This window comes from Quercus suber, unplaced genomic scaffold (genome assembly GCF_002906115.3).
Source record: "Quercus suber isolate HL8 unplaced genomic scaffold, Cork oak 2.0 scaffold_118, whole genome shotgun sequence".
NCBI classification, from domain to species: Eukaryota; Viridiplantae; Streptophyta; class Magnoliopsida; order Fagales; family Fagaceae; genus Quercus; species Quercus suber.
The window spans coordinates 415,818-436,146 of record NW_027069583.1 but is presented as its reverse complement, the minus strand read 5'-3'; the positions used below and the strand labels follow the sequence as shown (position 1 = coordinate 436,146).

Below are 20,329 nucleotides of genomic sequence, written 5' to 3'. Positions count from 1 at the left end.
TTCCCATTTAGATGTAGCCTTCCATAAGTACTCAATAGTTGGAAGACTTTAACATAAGTTAAAACTCAACATTCAAAGGTTCAAATTGTTTCTAAAGATTTCGGCTTTTGCTCAAATTATTGATTACTATCTTGACCTCACACGTTTGTATTGTGTACGGCTTCGCCTTTGCCCCATAATGTTGTGTTTGCCATAATTGTCTTTTGTGCTAGGTGGGCGGCAGTGCACACACCAACAGATCATATATTCGAGCTACAGCCCTATGCCTATTACATTACCCAAGTCTAGGTTTTTTTTTTTTTTTTTTTTTTTTTTTTTTTTTTTTTTTGTGGCAAAGAATTATAAAATGAGTATTATAGTTAGAGACAAAATAGCTCTATTACATTACCCAAGTCTAGGTCTTTCCAAATAATTATAAAAAAGAGTAATAGTTGGACACAAAATTTCAACTTTTTTCATACGAGCTTCAAATTACAATATGCTGTCACAAAACATGTTAAAATGGAGTTACAGGTTCTTTATAATTTCTGGGCTTTTGTTTGAAAATTTGAAATAAAGCCCAGTGACATACTTATATTTGGGCTTGGGAATATTGAGTTGGTTAAAGGTTCCCAGCTCAAGTCTGAAGGGCCCTTTTTTTTCCACTCGCTCTTATGGTGCTTTTAAGTGTGTGTCTATATATATATATATATATATATATTTCCGTTGTTGATAAGTTCGATAATTACAATGAGATTTGAATCATACGTTCTCCATTAAAAAAATTAGGATATTGAATCATACTTTCATCACTTTAGCTAAATGTTGCATATGAATATCTGATACCTAAAGAACATAGAATAAATTTAGAACACGGCCCAAGACAATCAAAACACCTTTTTTTTTTTTTTGGAGTCCAAACTCTCTTATTCTGTAAGGGGATTTAATCTTTTTTTTTTTTTTTTAATCATTAGTTTGTCACATTATTCCCATCCATATCAAAATCTGTATATGTAGACCCCTCTCCATTAATCTACAACACTTCATGCTTGAACTTGGCCATCTTAGAAAGCTTATCAACAACCTCAACCAAGTGATCAACCCTAGCCACAAACTCAATAAGCAAGGAAGTAAAGGTGGCTAGTGACAATGCTGCAGTGCTCTCCAATGCAGCCATCCTGGGCAATAGGTCTGTATTAGAACCTCCCTCTTCTTCAAAAGCATCAACCTCTCTAGATGGCCATGAATGCAGCCTTCTTGACTGCTTCCTCATTGTTTCATGATAAGACTCAGTCCTTGGCAGTGGGAGATTCCCTAGGGGAATGTTTTGGATTGTGGGATTTGAATCTTTTTCTTCGTTGTTGCTGTCAAGATTGGCCAACTGGCTTGAGAAGTCACAAGGTGTGGATGACAAGCTCAAAGAGAGCTTACTAGGTAATGATGGTTTGGAAAAAGTATCTGGTGTCTCACTAATGGATGTGAGGAGGTAAGAGTGAGTATCTATGGCTCGTTGGAGTTTCTCTGTTGAGCTGTGAACTTTTTTTATTAAAGGGTTTTTTTGGCTTCGTTTCATGACTCGTATGTCTTCGCCTAAGCTCTTTACCAGTTTTGCAGCCTGGTTTGCTGCCTCTAGGATTTCAGACCGGAATGTGCTTCGGAGATTGTATGGTGCCTGAAACCCATGAAGAAGGTGTCTTAATTTTATTAAACAAGACATAATTGACACAAATGTTAGTACAGTTTTGAGCTTTATTAGTGACTACTAACTACAGTCCTTCTGGTTTATTGATTTCAATGTATAACAACGACAATCAAGCTTTAATTCCAAAATTTTAAGATTGATTATGAATCTTCAACAAACTAATTAGAGTTCGTCATATCTATTTTTTTTATCATCCAATTTGTTCTCTTCAATTTGTAGACAATTAAATAATTTCATGAGTATACACATTAGGATGTTTTAATTGGGATTATAATGAACAGTTTCCTCCTAAATTCTGCTATAGGCCTGGCCATTTACTCAACTTTGCTAAGATTGGCTATACTAGAATGCATAGTCAAAAGGTGGTGAACTTTTCACTTTTCAGCAAATTTTTCCCTTAATTGAATAGTATATAATTATGAGATATAGCACAGCATGGCCTTACAACTATGAAGCTTTACATTTCTTTCTTTTTAATGGCCCCTGCATTATATATATAAAACATACATACATACAGATGCGCCCTAGACAATATGTTGGCTCTAACAATCTCTCATGTTTCCTAGATCGACCCAATCGACTACCATTTTGGGCTGAAAATTTTGTTCTGGACTCTGTTCTGTTAGAATTAATTCTTTGTCCAAGCAATGCATATATATAGCTACTGTGTCTTTTACAACCACCTATGTGGCTAGGTCTAGACATTTCTGAGATTATACGGGAGTTCTGCAAATATAATCATGCTAATTTTGTTATATTCCTACTCCTAGTACGAGAAGTCCTTACATTGCATGGGTTTCTTCTTCTTTTTTATTATACACACACACACACACACACACACTTCATAGCCCTCATTTTTTTTTTCCCCATAATTTAGGCTAAAATACATTATGTGCACACTATTTATGAAGTTATAAGAGAATTCCTCATATGTAACTATCCTATAAGTTAGCATAGCCGCCTACGAAGAATATGATAAAAATGTGTTAATCTTAATAATAGTTTGGTTTGAGGTTGTCTTCTAAAATTATGAATCTGGAGAGGATTCCTAAACATTCTGATCATGTTTCATTGCAAATAAGTCAAGGGAATTCAGATGAATCCAAATAGTCATAGGCTATTGGATTCCTATTTTGGAGGTTAGTGAATTCTATCAAGGTGGGTATCAATATTTCCATCACTTAAGAAAGCTATTTCTTTTAAAGTGATAACTATACCTGTGTTTAATGCCATACGAACTAAAATATAACCCCATTTTTTTTTCTAATAAAGAGCTTATTTTTATGTATTCAACCTTTTTTTTGCGTGTGTGGATAGAATATTATGGTTATATTTACCTTTAAGGATTATTTTTTTCCTTTGAATAATATCTAACATTTAAAAATGTTTTACTTTTTTTTTTAAGAAAATAATATTTTTGATTGATGGGATGTCCTGATAAACTATATATATATATATATATTATGATAAACCATAAAAATTTAAAATTAATTATTTTTCAAATGTAGAAGATATTTTGGAAAGAATAAATAATTCTTAGAAGACTCATGAATAATTTTTACAATCTCGAAATCTTATCAAATCCCTAAACAAACTAGTTGGAGGCATATATTCTTGGTATCTATGTTCCCATGCATACATTTCTAGGAATCGAGGTTTCAAATGCATATTAGATTCTCTAAATCAAACGCTGCATTACTTACTTATCTATTACTAAGCAAAAAGAATGATTAAATTTCTGTTTAGTATTATAGTATAAAGATACCAAGGTTACAGTATTAACAAAAAAACCTTGGTAATTTTTTATACCATAGTCATATTTTATTTTGTAATGAACCATGATAAAAATTTCAAAGATAAAATTAAATAATATTTTCAATAATAGATTGAAAAAAAGGAAAACATAATAGAGAGAGAGAGAGAGAGAGAGAGAGAGATACTAAAAATTATTACAACATTTATTCAAAAGGATGTATGAAGCTTTTGGGTTAAATAAAATTAATTGGAACTCTTTGCTTATACCAAGTTTGAGATGAATTTGATATAATTAGTGAGATTGTTAAAACTATTACTTCATAATTCGGGATAAAAAAAAATCTCCAAAATAGTTCTGCAAAGCTAGCATAGTCATGTGGCCTAATATGAGCTATTAAACTATCTCTATTTCGGTTTCTGTATTTAATTTGTATATTTATTCTTCTATATTTTATATGGATATGAATACAGAGATAAATAGATACATATAATTAATTTTTTATTCTTTTGTTAAAGGAACTTGCTATGAACCAGGTCATAGGAATCTTCATAGGTATGCATGTTATGTGGCAATACTGCAATTGGTATTGAGATTTGAAATTTGAGAACAAAGAATAAATGCCTACTATAATCTTAAAAAAAAAAAAAAAAGGTTTTCCTAGAATGAATAAACGAATAGATTAATCTCTTTTGGCACTTACCCAACGACCCATTATTCGTGTATTCTCTTCCCCTAAAATGAACACCAATTCTTAGAGAACAAGCACATCGTATAATTCCAAACTGTTTGATTCCCTGAAGTTGCCTTCTCCATATCCCTTAGAACTATTCGCTTGCTCTGAAAATTCTATATCAATATCTTTGATTTTCATAGATTCCTTATTTTCTAGAATTTATATATACAAAGTTGTTGAAAAGGTTTTGATTCTGTTGAGTGGTATGTGGATATTCGTATGATTATTGTTGTAATAAAGAATATAGGTCAATTTCTGCCTTTTGCTTTTTCATTTTTATGTAATTTTCCAAAAAAAAAAAATGATAGAATTTTGCATTTTATTTCTTTATTTTTAGTTGTTTTAGGATTTTATCGTCAAAACCTAATCTTGGAGGGGCCCAAACTTAATTATGTTAGGTTCAAGTGCTTGCAGTGTAAACAACTTTTCCATACGTATACTTTATTATAGTATTAGAGCTGCTGCTTTTAAAACTGTATGAGAGTGATTATAGTCAATTGAGTAATGCTATGAATAGTTTAAATTTTATTATATAAACCTTACAGATTAATTTGTTACAAATCACAAAAAAGTAAATAAATAATACTTATTTATTATGTTGTTAAAATGACGTTAATCACATTTATTTTCTTGTCAATTTATAAGTTTTTTACAGCAAAATCTGTCATAATTTTATCATTTTTTAAAATCTTTTCTAATACTTAGAAATTAATAAAGCCTATAAATAAGTATGTAATTGTAAAACCAAAATAACAATTCTTAATTAAATGAAATTAATTTGGGTTTTATTTTTTATTTATTTTTATATATTATATGGTGGAATCTAGAATTTATTCCTAATAATAGATTAAAAAAGTCTTTACTAGTGAACCCAAGAACTCGATGTACTTAAAAAAATAAGTGAAGTAAAATACAATTGTATTTAAATAAAAATCAAACTTTAAAATATTGCCAAATAATCTGAAAATAAACTCTTTTAAAAAAGAGAGCATTTGCATGCAAATAAGCAGGAATATTTGCACATAATTAACTTTGCATATATATATAAATATGCACATTCGATTCTGCACAAGTTTGCTTGCATGCACAGGGAGAGGCAGGAATACCTGAATTTCAGAGTGTAGAACACCATGAAGAGCCATAACCTCATAAGCACAGTATCGTAAAACTGCTCCAACTTTTACGTACTCTGACCATGGATAGAAGAAGTGTCTGAACCTCCCATGTGGTGGCTCCCATTTTGCTGCATTAGCCTTGTAATTGCAACATGCAATAATCATAATTATTGTTAATACTTGAATTTGATTGAAACTATTTGAAAGAAGGATAAGAAAATCATGTATTAATTTGAAAATAATTAGTACCAAGGACTCTAGTTTTGCTGCGGAGTTCAAGGTGGTTCGGCATTTCTTGTAAGCAGGTTCATCTGGAAAGTCATCCATGACATTTTTTGTGAATTCTGGATGCTCTGATTCCTCGTCTTCTAAATATTTCTTCACACATTCTGAGATAGATGACAATTTTATATCATTTTTATGAATATAAATTACACACACGTTTGATAATCATGTTGGACCTGAAGGAAGCCAAGTCCAAACCCATTTGGGTTGATATTTGAAATTGCAAGCGTTAAACTTCCATGTATTTATTGATTAGCGTTTTAATTAATTTGTTTTGCACTACAATTCAAAATTCTAAGAGTAACCATGTTGGACACATGCATGTGGTCGGTGACACTCCTAAACTCGTCTTTTGTGTAAATAGAGGAAAAAAGAGTAAATTTTTATTAAAAAATTATTTTAAAAAGTATAAATATGAATGACCTAATTTTTTAAAAGAATTGTCATTTCCATGTATCCCATGTCATCTTGTTGGTGTCCATATTTCCTAGATTTTGTTTTTATAAGGATTCTCATATTAGGGTGTTTATACATTTACACTCGTATTTCTACAATTGTTTATTTATGCTTCTTTTCATATTTTTAAATGTGGGCACTCCCTCATCTACCGTGGATATTAATGTAAAATAGTGGAGAAAACGATTATTAGAGAATATTTATGCAGTACTATTACGGTATTACCTTCAAGTGAGTCAGCCACTGCATTGAAACCATTGACTAGCTCCTGGTGTAACTGCTCTCCTGCCCACATAGGAAAAACAAGCACATTCACAAACACAGCTACAAACCCTCCAATGGCTATTGAGTAGAGGCGATCCATGGAAGTCTTAATTGGGTTTCCCACACGGTAACCAGACACGATGATCAAGCAGAAGGTGAAAAGTATGACCCTGAATCCGTACTCATATGGTACAAATGATGGCCATTGTTTTATGAATGATGTAAGAGTCCCTGCGCGAAAGTTTAGTTAAAATATTTATTAACAAAGCATTTAATTTCATCAGGTTTGAAGAATTTGGAGAGAATATATACCGATCAGAAAAATGCTGGCGCCAATTATAAAAGGCTCAGCAATCCGGCCAGCACGTATGGCAAACTGAGCAACAATAATAGCCAAAATTCCAGCAAGCAAGCTTCCAAGTGCCCGGTTGAATCCTCGATTAAATGTTGCACCTTAACAAATTCACAACCATACAATAAGCAATGAAAGATTAATTTGTTAAATTACTTTGTGCCTAGAATGACCATTTTTGATCAATCCCTTTTTCTGTTGTTAAGGTAGAATTCTCTCTCTTTTTATTATCAATCGTATCACTGTCCGAGACCCAGAATTCTCTTTTATCATCAATCCAATCATATTTGTTTTATTCCTTTTTCTATTACCAATAATATTTGAAATAGAAATACAGAAATTTTCTTCATACTTTCATAACCAATGTGTTTACCCAGTTTTCAAATACATATATTGATGCATGCATGGGTGCATGTAACTTAGGCTTTTCAAAAACTAAGCAGTTTGTTAATGGAAAAAAAAAACATAGATGTGTATCCATGCATATACATACCGACTGTATATTCGAACATGATGGCAACCGTTAGGATAGACCAGATGATGTTGGTGCCAAATACTTCATAAGGTGCTTCGAATAGTATAAGCAAAGATACAAGAAGAACAGCTAGGCCAACTTTGAATGAGAATAGCACCCTGTTGCTGTCTTCTTTGCAAAACTCCCATACACTCCAAATCCAGGCCTTACATGAGAAGCCATTCCCACCGGACTTCTTGCCAGCTTTGGTAACCGATGAAGAGATATTGATCTCAATGCAGCAATTCCCCCTTTTCCCATTCATTCTCCAGTGAGATAATACCTTTTCCAACTCTACTAAAGCCCCTTGCTTCAAATTCTCCGTATTGTCAAGGTTCTTAAATAGCACTGAAAGACCAATAGTACTTACTCCACAAAATAAGTAAACATATTAAAGCAAGTGAGAGTTAAATCAGATGAGGGTGATTGGAGCTAGAGGGTTGTGGTAAAGTGAAGTGTATGGTAGCTGATTTGGGGTGTGAATGTTCCAAGATTGAGGGAATGATTTAAAGGTGAGGTTGGAACTAAGTTGTTGGTGCAACTAGGGGAAGAAAAGTATGTCTAGTCAGGATATGATATGTAGAGAAATAGAATAATACGACAATAATAGAAGAGAAAATGAAGCTAAACCCTCAGGATAAGAAGATGCTTAACCTCAATAATGCAGCTGGGATAGAGAATTAGAATCTAGCTAAATCTGCTTTGATCATGCAATTTTCAATCGTCACGTTTGCTCTTCCAAAATATTTTCACCATGCATGTTGATGGTGCATGGTAATAACAGCAATAATAGTGAAAGCTTTGTGATAGTGATAATAATTAATGAAACTATGGAGAAATGAGAAATCTACGTGGTTATTGCTAAGAAGCATACAAGAAAGACTGAAAAATATACGGATGGGTGGCCAAGAATTATGTCAAGCCAAATATGTTTGTAATTGTTGAACTATTTAAACAAAATACTAAAATTAGCCCAAAAGTTATCTTACTTGTTTTAGAATTGAGGTTCCAAGTTGATGATTTGATGCCATTGACATTCAGACTTGATTTATTTATTATACTAATCAGCATATCCAAGCCATTTGGCTACAGCATTATTTCTCATTTTTAGTTAGAGAGTACCTTAAAATTAACCAGACAAGGCAATGGGTAAAGAGAGAAGAATTTTTGGGACGTAAAGCATGGAACTTCTTAGATAGGGAAAGCCTCAAAATTAGGAATATTTCATTTTGACTAAGACTGCTCTCTGCCTCCATCGTTGGTTGTCTATAAGAGATGAACAAGTTGTTTAAATAATCACATTAAAGAATTCTTCTCTCTTAATTTGTCATCATCAGAATTCTCTTTTGGCTGTTCTCCAATATCTATCCATATCACATCTATGATTTTAGCATATCATGCATGGTCTCTCTTTTCTCTAATACAAAATTCCAAGGTATCTATGTGTGCATTTGGGAAGCGCGTTTGTGCTTCCCAAACGCATGTTTTGCGTTTCAGCGCATTTCTTTTTTTTTTTTTTAACTTTTTGAGTCAAAATATATGACTTTTTTCGTAAACGGTACACAGTGTACACTGTTTACTGATCCACAAATTTCACTTTTCGACAATTTTTTCATTAAAAATGGGTCTCACGGTACTATTTATATATTTAAAAATTATTTTGCTATAGTATTTTTCAGTTTTCAGTTTTTAGCTATATCTAAACGGAAGTTACATGTTATACATAATGATTTATATGCTTTTATGATCTCATCTAGGAGTGCATTCAGGAACAACTTATTCGTAGTAGTTTATTTACAAAAATATATTTTTTTGTAATTTTTATGTTAAATGTGTGACAAAAAGCTAAAAATTAGCTTATTTTCAAAAAAAAAAAAAAAAAACTAAAAGTTAGATTATTAACAAAAGAGAACCGAGACATAAAACAAAAATGCTTTTTCCAAACACACTACTATTCCTAAAAGATGTTCAAATAATCACATTATTCTCATGTAGTTACATTCTTATTCTTACTATATTATTGCAAGTATTAATTTTGATTAGCTTGGTCTTTATATGAAGAGGAACAAATGCCCGGAATTTTCCCATTTATTAATGATTGATAGAATGCACATTTATGCCCGGAATTTTCAATTTTCCCATTTATAAATGATTGATAGATTGCACATTTATATTCTCTCTTTTTTTTTTTCTTTTTTTCTTTTTTTCTGTTTTACATTTTCATAAGCATTAGTATGACCGAAAGAATTTAAAAAAAAATATATATATATATATATATATACATATTTTTTTTTGAAGGATTGTTATACAGTAACATGAGATCAGGGTGACTGGGTGAGGAATATATTCGAGGGAAAAAGAGATGATAAATTGAGTGTTTTTCCAAAAGAGAATGAGTTATAATAGAAGTGGTGATTACATAAGGGACAAAACTTTTGACCAAGTGTGATGCTTATGTGGTGCTTAGCTTATGGCTTCCAGTGGAAACCATGTCTCAATAATTTCAAAATCAGTGGTGATGCTAAAAATGTTATTTCGTGGTGGAGCTCAATTGAACATTTTTTTGTCAGGATTCCATCTAACCCTTTTATTTTTTGTATGGACCAGGCACGTACGTAGTCTAGTGGTAGGAATTCTTCGTAATCATCATCTCTTGCAAGTCTAGTGTTGTGATTTCAAGTTATGATAAATCCTGCGATTAATTAGGTGGATTCCACGTTATTTATGAGTAGGGTTTAAATGAATTTGAGACCGTACTCATGAGTTTTTTTTTTTTTTTAAGCAACAAAAAAAAAAGCTTAAAAAAAAAAAAAGCTTTTTTTTCCTACGGTTCTGTATTATTGCACTTTTAAAAAAAAAATTGAGTCATTGAAATGAATACACATGCATTTCAATTATACTATCATTTAAAAGAGTAAAAAGGAAACCGTAGGAAATCACTTTATATATGGACGAAATAAGAAGCGGATTCTGCCACCTGAGGCTAGCTTTCCCTAGAGAGAAATTAATCTGTCTGCCAAAGAATATGTTCTTACAACTTTTTGGATACATCTTACCTTACCAATATATCTTAAACTCTTCATAATACCTCTATATTTCATTCATTGCATGATTCCTTTAGTGGAAAACTACAATTTGTTTTTTACTATATATGTTTATGTGTGAAAATAAAATTATTCTTGCTTTTGAAGTTGCGTCAAATTATGGCAGAAAATGAAGTCCAGTTCACTTGAAATGAAGATGATTCTATGTATTAGGTTTCCCCATCCACTCGAGACACCAAATCCATTAAATAAAGAAATCACATTCTTATGTTCAAAAAGAAAGAAAGAAAGAAAAAGAAAAAAGTTGAGTTATGGTTGGTCACTGTACTACTAGAAAGGATAACATATGTAATAGTAATTTTCTTTTGGCTACTGAAAAAGCAAAATGTGAGATATGGATCATGATTCTCTTGTTGTAGAACGCAAATCAAGTCAATGCTTCAGTTCACTCGATAGAATTTCTAATGGATGAAGTCCTTAGTTTTTTATTGTAAAAAAAAGGGAAGAAAAACAGAATTTTCAACTCTTTAAGGCAATTGACTCCGACTTAATAAGTTTCATTTTCGCCTTAACAAATATGTGTGAGGGGTACTTAAGGTAACATTTTCTCGAGTTAATAATTCCAAAATGGCTCCAATAATTCCAAACTTTTAGGATAAAACTTTTTTGCGCTTGAAATATCACAAGCTATAAAACCATAATCAACAAACTGTGCGATTGGATGCCCAAGTGACTAAAGTTGAATCTCAACGATTCTGAACTCCAAAAACTGCAAGACTTGTTGAGATGCAAATGGTCCACCTCCCACCTTCACCATCATCAATTTAGGTACATGGAAAATATTATAAGTAGTGACTTTTACAATTCTTTCTAACACTTGCAGCAGCAGATGTCACATGTTTTATATCTTATAACATATAGAATTTGTTTGGTAATTGAGTAAAATTTTCCTAAATATAGAACAATAATGTAAATCAACTGGGTGATAAAAGATGACAAGAAAAACTTATTGGTTGCTTCCCCTCACGGTCTCAACCATTTCTTGATGGTCCATTGAAGGATTTTTGTTTTTTGAGAATACATTGAAGGAATTAAATGAAATCCTTATTGAACTATAGCAAGCTAGAAAATTATCAATAAATCAAAAGGGCGTAGTTCCATGCTGCCTCTCAGGTACTCCATGACTTCCTTGCTAAAAGAAACAGGTCGGAAAAATATTTAAAAGATAAAAAATAAAAAATAAAAAATAAAAAGAATTGGAAAGACAGTTAGGATGTGAAGCGATAATAATTAAACGCTTGAAACTCTCAAGCATCACCCAGCGTTTGTAGTCCAACGGTTAGGATAATTGCCTTCCAAGCAATAGACCCGGGTTCGACTCCCGGCAAACGCAATTTTTACAGTTTTATACTTTTGGCCCTACAAGGGCTGTGAGACTGCAATTCATCATTCATGCATATGTGTTTTCCTAAATGAATGGGTGGTGAACTCACTGAACTGAAAGAACAATGACAAACGAAAATGACTTTCTAACCCTTTTTTTTTCTTGAGAAACAAACTAACCTTCAAACTAGTAAGCAACAATTTAACAAGTTGTATTCAAATTGTTGTTTCAGAATACCTAGACACATTGCTGGCTTGACAGGTTTGTGGGTGATGGGTCATCCCTTCCTTACTTTCATTTTAGACATAGATTAAGTGAGATGTGAGAAAGAGCATTATGAAATTTTGTTGCCTTATTATATGCTGGAAAAAAAAAAAAAGGCTTGAAATTCAGTACTAAGTAAAGCCTTTACTTTGAGAGAAGGAAGGATGAGAGACGCTGTATGTCATAGACTCTCAACTCCACAGGTCAAATGTATTGCCCCTTTTTCAATAATATGGGTCAATGGTTACTAGAAAGAAGAATCCTATTGTACGATCCTTATTTTTGTACTAATGAAGTGTAGATACTTAATTCTAAAGGAACTTTTATAGGGTGTTTTTAAGTAATTAATTAGGAGAAAAAAAAAAAAAACGGATGAAATGTATTTAGTAAAGTAATCTACCTCTTATTCAAATACTCAATTAAGTTAATGTTTTTGATGCTTAACTTTGACATGTCAGTTCAGTAAACAGTGTTGGCGAATATGAGATAAACAGTAGAAAGAACACAAGAATTGAAAGGTTTAGAGGCACTAATGAATCGTTGTCTTTGAAACAATATTTTCCCCCAATTAAGACCTTGCTAATTGGTTGTAGGCAAATCTGTGTTCAAGATACAATTAAACAGGAATTCTTCAAGAAACAAATACGAAAAAAGAAAAAGAAAAAGAAGGAGAATATGAAAGCCTTATTTACACACAAGAAGGGGCAAAATGGGCATTTGCCCCTAATGTACAAGCTATGTAGCAAATTTTAAAACTATTTAGCAAAATGCCAATGTTTTTTAAACTTAATTTTAATAAAATCGAGTTATAGGTAGATCTCGACATTAGCAATGTCGAGTTCTATGCATATTTTGTCACTTAAATTTTTTTTTTGAAAATTTAAGTGGAACTCGACATTGCTAATGTCAAGTTTTACTTAAAGATATGCATAAAACTCGATTTTAGGGACTTAAAATTGAGTTTTACATAGAACTCGATTTTGTTAAAATCGAGTCTAAAAAATAAGGGCATTTTGCTAACTACTTTCAAAATATGAGTATTTTGCTTCATAGTTTATAAATTAGGAGCAAACCACCCCACTCCCCCCCAAAAAAAAAAAAAAACAAAAACAAAAAACAAAAAACAAAAATGAAGAGTTACTTTTGGAATGACACTAATGAAAAGTCATTTTGGTTGATACAAGCTCTCAAAAACATGATTTGGTTATTTCTAGCCATTAGAGACTAAAAATGCCTTATATCCCCTTCTTCTTTTTTTGCAGAACTTAGCAAAAATAGTAGATTATGTAACTGGCTCGCTTGATTAAGCTTCATGTTCTCGTTCAAGCAGCATTTGAGCGACCATCAGCATTTGATATCACCATACTCTCTACCGTTCTGGGCATTGGGTTTCCCAAATGGCACTTCTGTGTGCATTGTGGCTTCGCTCAAGATAATCACTAAAATTCTTTTTCCTAATTTTATTCTCTTTTCATTCTTTTACTTCCAAAGTAAGATCACTCATATATATTATAACCTACAATTATATATAATAATCGAAGAAATCTACTACTGGAATTCTTTTTTGTTACAAAAAGTTAAGAGGAGCTTGCCACGAGGATGTGAAGTTTTGAACTCTAGGCCTTTTATATATGGAGAGCCACAACCCACAAGTGCTATTTTTTTTTTTTTTTTTTGATGCATCAATAATTGTGAATGGGGAGATGTGAACTCTAAATGTAAGTGTCAATTGAGTTACAACTTACAAGGCTTTTGAAAGAGCTAACTTCAAGTGCTATTAAGTTAATAAGATCCTGATTTTCTACCCAAAAAAAAAAAAAAACTGAAATCCACTAAACCAGCCAAATTCATTTGGATTTAATAACCTAAGCATGGTTTGATATTTGCTTGTAGATAATGCAACGACATTGTAATCAATACATTCCATGTTTCTCTCTTTCTGTTTTCTTGGAAATAAATTCTTTGAAGTTTCTACCAAATTATAGGAATCTTATAAGAACAAAGTTTAACTACAAAATTAGTTGTAGCTTTAGGTTACAAACTTATTTAATATCTTTTTATTGGATATAAATTTTGACAAATCCACTATTGGATTACATCTTCTTCTTATATCCTTCATATTTGCAAAATTTCAAGAAAATTAAATATCAATAGCTATGTTATAAATAAAATTTTTAAATTGCAAGTTTTTGTAATTTAAAATTATGCACAAAATATAAGCTTATAGATTATATAATAAATGATATCCGATTGACAAAAAATTTAACATGTGTATTAAGGACGTAAAGAACATACAATTCAATGGTTAGATTTTCAAAATATGTTGTAGTATTTATTTTATTGAGTGGGTTTGTAGCTTTAAGTTACAACCAATTTTGTAGCTAAACTTTGGCTATTTTATAATATCTTACCTTGTTTTTGGGGGTGATGTATTGATAATTTCACAATAATTTTTTTTTTTTAAATATGGGATTTACATTTTCATTATTTACCAATTTCTTGGTATGGATACAGGATATATACACAAAGAAATTTCAACAACCAATTCCTCCTATTAGATTTGCTCTTGAAGCTCCATCCACCTTCTCGATTGCCCCATGTCCTCATTCCAACCAAAAAAAAAAAAAAAAAACGTATTGCAATTACAACGTTGGTTGTTTCAATTATCAAACACCAAGCTAGTCCATCAGAGCTGTTCAAAACTACTCAATTCATTGAAAATTTTATTGAATCAAATAATAATAATAATAATTTTTTTTTTTTTTTTTGATGCATCAATAATTGTGAATGGGGAGATGTGAACTCTAAATGTAAGTGTCAATTGAGTTACAACTTACAAGGCTTTTGAAAGAGCTAACTTCAAGTGCTATTAAGTTAATAAGATCCTGATTTTCTACCCAAAAAAAAAAAAAAACTGAAATCCACTAAACCAGCCAAATTCATTTGGATTTAATAACCTAAGCATGGTTTGATATTTGCTTGTAGATAATGCAACGACATTGTAATCAATACATTCCATGTTTCTCTCTTTCTGTTTTCTTGGAAATAAATTCTTTGAAGTTTCTACCAAATTATAGGAATCTTATAAGAACAAAGTTTAACTACAAAATTAGTTGTAGCTTTAGGTTACAAACTTATTTAATATCTTTTTATTGGATATAAATTTTGACAAATCCACTATTGGATTACATCTTCTTCTTATATCCTTCATATTTGCAAAATTTCAAGAAAATTAAATATCAATAGCTATGTTATAAATAAAATTTTTAAATTGCAAGTTTTTGTAATTTAAAATTATGCACAAAATATAAGCTTATAGATTATATAATAAATGATATCCGATTGACAAAAAATTTAACATGTGTATTAAGGACGTAAAGAACATATAATTCAATGGTTAGATTTTCAAAATATGTTGTAGTATTTATTTTATTGAGTGGGTTTGTAGCTTTAAGTTACAACCAATTTTGTAGCTAAACTTTGGCTATTTTATAATATCTTACCTTGTTTTTGGGGGTGATGTATTGATAATTTCACAATAATTTTTTTTTTTTAAATATGGGATTTACATTTTCATTATTTACCAATTTCTTGGTATGGATACAGGATATATACACAAAGAAATTTCAACAACCAATTCCTCCTATTAGATTTGCTCTTGAAGCTCCATCCACCTTCTCGATTGCCCCATGTCCTCATTCCAACCAAAAAAAAAAAAAAAAGACGTATTGCAATTACAACGTTGGTTGTTTCAATTATCAAACACCAAGCTAGTCCATCAGAGCTGTTCAAAACTACTCAATTCATTGAAAATTTTATTGAATCAAATAATAATAATAATAATACCATTACTTAATTTCTGGCTATGTTTTCACCCAGCAACCGATGTCGTCACCACTAGCTCTGTGGCTCTACACATCAAGCCTTACCTAAATAAAATGATATCGTGTAGGCCTACCATGATAACCTCCCATAATAGCTGGTGTGAAAAATCGCGACCTCGGGTGAATATGTGCCTATGGGTCCTGTTAATTATCTAATGATACTTAACCTTCTAGATAGAGAGTTTTGTACGAAGTTGCTACTTATTTTATTAAGACTAGAAAAATAAGAAAGCCATGATTGAACATCACTTTATTGATCGAACAATTGAATTTAAATTCAGTAGAATAAGAAAAATATATCACATTGGCTTGTGTCCTTGTTACAATCTAATGGAATTATCTAGTGTTTTTTCTTTTCCTTTTTTTAGGGATAAAAGGCTTGAAAAATCAGTGTTAGAAAATTATGAAAAAAGAAGAGAAAAAGAAGCTCATAAATATTTTTATGATAATTGGAGAAGGGAGATTTGAATGTTAGATAGCTTTGTCAGTTACAAAGTTCTAAACAAAAAAATATTTTTATTTAAGTACTTTATAGCCGGACATATTCAAACTATCCCAGATTCGAAAGTCACTAGGATCTAAACAACGACATTAAGAAAAGCAAATAAAAACAAAACTCAATTGTGAATATAGAGGCAAATAGAAATAGTGCACCGATCTTGTGTGGAATCTCCCCTCAGTCGGTATTCACCTAAACATTACAGAGAAAGTATCACTCTCTCCATGTCAGCTCCTTATTTGGTGAGCCTTTCCAATTAAAATAGGAAACGTGTAACACCTTAAAGTCATAAAATACCCTCACAAATTTCAATAGCCCGGCCAGCTTCTTTAAATTTTATTTATCCTGAGTTTTTCAAAATTCAAATTTCATTATCTGTCTCTTCCAGTTCCAGTCGATGGTAATCCACCAGGTGGCGACGATCCAACAACCGCAAAAAGAACCTACATCTTCTCCACTTTTACTCTGCTATTTTACAAATACCATGGTCTCTGATGATTTCGACAAGTTTTTTCTCAGATTTGCTCACCTAAAGGTAATTTGATCCCATCTCTTTTTCAATTCGCTTCATTTCGTGATTTTGATTAAAGTATTGTTGAAAATTTTAAGATTTTTGATAATGGGTATGAAACCCAAGTTGGGTGTGCATGTGTCAATGACCAAGGATAGGCAGGTTGCTGGAGGCAACTCTTTCTTCTTCTTTTTTCTGGATTTTGTGAGTTGGGTTGGTGAATGCCGGAGGCGGTGACTAGTGGGCGTTTGATGTTATTTGGGTTACAATATTATTTCTAGCTTTTGCTATGTCATAAAATTTAAGGGAAACACAAAGTTGTTTACTTACAAATTCATTCAAATTTCATACTCATAATAAAGAGAAAATGGAATAAGGTATAAAATTTGATTCTGTATTCTCTTGCTTGAATTCTGCTTTTGGACCCCTCGTCACACTTGGTGAACATGATTGCTTCCTTGGTTTTGGTCTGGGTTCTAAATTTTGTTGAATTGGATTATTATTATGAATTTCCCTTTGGTTTGTGAATTTTGATGGAGTGGTAGTTGCATTTGTTTGCTTATTACTACTAATATTGGTGGCTAGTTTTTGGTTTACAATTGGTGTTACTTTGGTGGTTTTTGTTGATTGAATTGATGAAATGGTTGGTCTTTGACTTGGGGTAGTAGATCTTAGAGGGGCTTTTGGATTTGGACATGGAGGATTTGGATTTGGTTTTCCATTGCTTGCCTTTGGTTCCTCTGAATTGCCACCTTCAAATTGATTGGTTATATACATATATATCACCCTTTTATCCTAAACTATAGACATAAATATCACATTTAATTTCTTCCTTCAATTTTGGGTTGAACCGGTGTGTACTCTCTTAAACTTAATAGAAAGAACTTAATCTTGAAATCGTGGTTGAAGTTTAGCATGATTTATTTTTGCTCTAAACTGGCCTCACTAAAGTTTTTCTTTTCCCAACATTTATAGTTTTGAACTTTTGGATTTTGAAAATTTCTCTGTTTTGGTTGCTAAACTTTTGATGTTGTCTACTATTGTTAGGATACTTGCAAGATCGGCATCTAGCTTTAAACATGGACTTATATGTTGTGACAGCACTATTGTCAAAACTACAATTTTATGGACTAAGGCTAAAGCTCTAGTTGCTTAGAAGCTATCATTGTTTAAAGTCTATTTGTTTAACATAGCTTGAAGACATTAAGAAGGAAATTGTTCGGAAAATTTTTCCCTTTTAGATTTGTTAGGGCAAATCTTTTGTAATTTTTTTTTTTTTGAGTTAGTAAATGATTTGTTATTATAGCATATAATGGTTATTCATGTATAGACTTGTGAAATGGGTTCTCATATGTAATACACCCTGCCCAATGGATTTTGTAAAGAATAAATTTGACAGCTTTTGGGCAATATCACTTGAGATGTCTATACTTTATATGTTCTAACTTCTTATACTGGATTTCTATAATGTCCAACGAATTGTGGCCTTCGTCTTTAGCAATTTTCACCTCTTTATATTTTAAAGAGCCACATGAATACAATTGATACTAATATATTTGTGTAAGGATGTAAATTTGACCATATTAAAACGTTGAAAATGACAGTGAAGATAAAAACATGAATTGAAAAATGATCTTAAAGCTAGAATGTAGTTATAACTAAAATTCTTTTGTTCATATATCCTGTTTTGGCAGCCAATAAGTATCAGTATTCAAGGGAATGCTAAATAAATTTTTGAGAATGATTTGTTATAAACATAACTTGTGAACTTTGATTGCTAAACCTTTAAGTTGTTTGAATAGTTCACAAGTCCATTAAAAATACTCAAATACTATTTGAAAAACTGCTATAATCAAATTACACATGAAGGAAAAGAAAGTGGCAAATAAAACCATAAAACCATAAAGACTATAGTGAAAGAAATATTCATTCTCACATATATGATAAGTGTATAGTTAGCAACTATTAGTTGGAATAGTTTCATAAGCCAGCTACAAATATTGTCCAAAAAGTTATTACAAATTGTGCATAATGCTATCTAAATAAAGCGGCTAGAAGCTGTGCATAAAGCTATCCAAAAAGCGGCTACAAACTGTGCATAAAGTCATCCAAAAAGTTGTTTTTCTTGAAAAAAAAAAAACTATCCAACATGCTTCACAAAAAATTGTCCAAAAAGTTGTCATAAAAACTATCCAAGATTCTTCAAAGTCTTGTGTCATCCTTTGATGTGTTAGAGATCTACATAAAAAAATATCATAATTAAAAATAATAGTAAATAAAAGAATATGATGAACTTTAGTTATAGAAAGTACTTGATTCAATTGTGGCAAAAAGAAACTTTCTTAAAACATTCTTGTAGAGCTAACCATAGGGCAATCACAACACATCTCAGGTGAAAAAAGCAAGGTTGTAGATTCTCCTAGACAAAGAGGAATAGAAACAAAGTTAAAATTAATTGATAAAACTAAGGAAAACAATATTTGAATTAATAGAACTAAAATTACCATGCATTATAGAACTAGCTTGTGGAACTTGAGAAGTGGTTGCACCTTTAACCTTTTTTTTTCTTTCCCTTTTCCAACAAACCTTTTATTCTTTTGTTGGTTACTCCCTTCGTTCTCACATGTGGTGGATCACCAACTAAGCTAATTTGTAAATCATCATCATTTGTAAGATCTTCTTCATGACTTTCTTTACCAACATTTTTAAACTTATTCATAGCCACAATCATCTATTTAGCCTCCCATGTCACTTCCCTCAACTTCTTTTTGACAAATTTGGGCACCTCATTATAGGAAGCAACTTTATCAAAAAGATTATACCCCATATGACTTAACTCACTCATTCACAGTGCATGAGAAGATTTCTCATTTAATTGACATGAATTAGCACAAGTCAAACTCTTCTTTGCATCTCTTCTCCATCTACTTGATTTTAGGGGTGTGCGCGGTTTGGTCGGCTTGGTTTTTTTTTTCAAATTTGTTACCGAACTGGTAGAGATCAGTTTTGTAATAATTAAAACCGATGCATACCGATTAGGGTCGGTATTTTGACCTATAACAGTGCGGTTTGATCCGTTTAGTTTAATCGGTTTGGTCGGTTTGATTTGAAACATTAACAACAAATCTGTTCACCTAAAAAAATCTATTCAACAAATCTGTTCACATAAAAAATATCTGTTCACATAAAAAAAATTTGTACTTTGTTTAGTATATACAGCAATAGAGCTTGTCAAGAAATAATGAAACTGACATAATAAACTTCCTAACAGCTATCTGACTTGGAACAATAGTTATCTAACATGTGTCCACTAACAAATTGTTCTGAGACATCTATTTAGTTTGGTCAATGGATAAACACTTTACACATGTCCATTATTAACTAAAATAGGGAAAGATTCTACTATGTGAAACGACATCGTTTGCATCAAGTGATTCAAGTCATTGTGGAAGGAGTAGCAAAACGGCGCTGTATACATTAAGTTCAATAGTTTATCATTTACACAAAATGTTGTCGTATGTTAAGCTTCATTTAGTTGCAACTCAAGTGATGCTGTTTTGCACAGCTGTGCTTCTTTCTTATTTTCA

At 31.5% G+C, this 20,329-nt stretch overlaps 1 protein-coding gene, 1 long non-coding RNA gene and 1 other non-coding gene across 3 annotated transcripts; 2 read left to right on the top strand and 1 right to left on the bottom strand.

Moving 5' to 3' along the window:
• Nucleotides 1-921: 921 nt before the first annotated feature.
• Nucleotides 922-7,649, bottom strand: LOC112028089 (aluminum-activated malate transporter 9). Its single transcript, XM_024060746.2, has 6 exons — nt 7,136-7,649; nt 6,603-6,743; nt 6,252-6,521; nt 5,535-5,674; nt 5,277-5,423; nt 922-1,651 (listed from the first exon to the last, which is right to left on the bottom strand). Exons 1-6 carry the CDS (start codon nt 7,419-7,421, stop codon nt 1,013-1,015), a joined length of 1,623 nt encoding a protein of 540 aa, XP_023916514.2. The 5' UTR covers nt 7,422-7,649; the 3' UTR covers nt 922-1,012.
• Nucleotides 7,650-11,521: 3,872 nt separating this feature from the next.
• TRNAG-UCC (transfer RNA glycine (anticodon UCC)) lies at nt 11,522-11,593 on the top strand. The gene has a single exon. It is a non-coding gene; the product is annotated as a tRNA-Gly (tRNA).
• A 4,697-nt stretch (nt 11,594-16,290) lies between these two features.
• LOC112028074 (uncharacterized) lies at nt 16,291-18,157 on the top strand. Its single transcript, XR_002884587.2, has 2 exons — nt 16,291-16,766; nt 17,790-18,157. It is a non-coding gene; the product is annotated as an uncharacterized LOC112028074 (long non-coding RNA).
• Nucleotides 18,158-20,329: the final 2,172 nt, after the last annotated feature.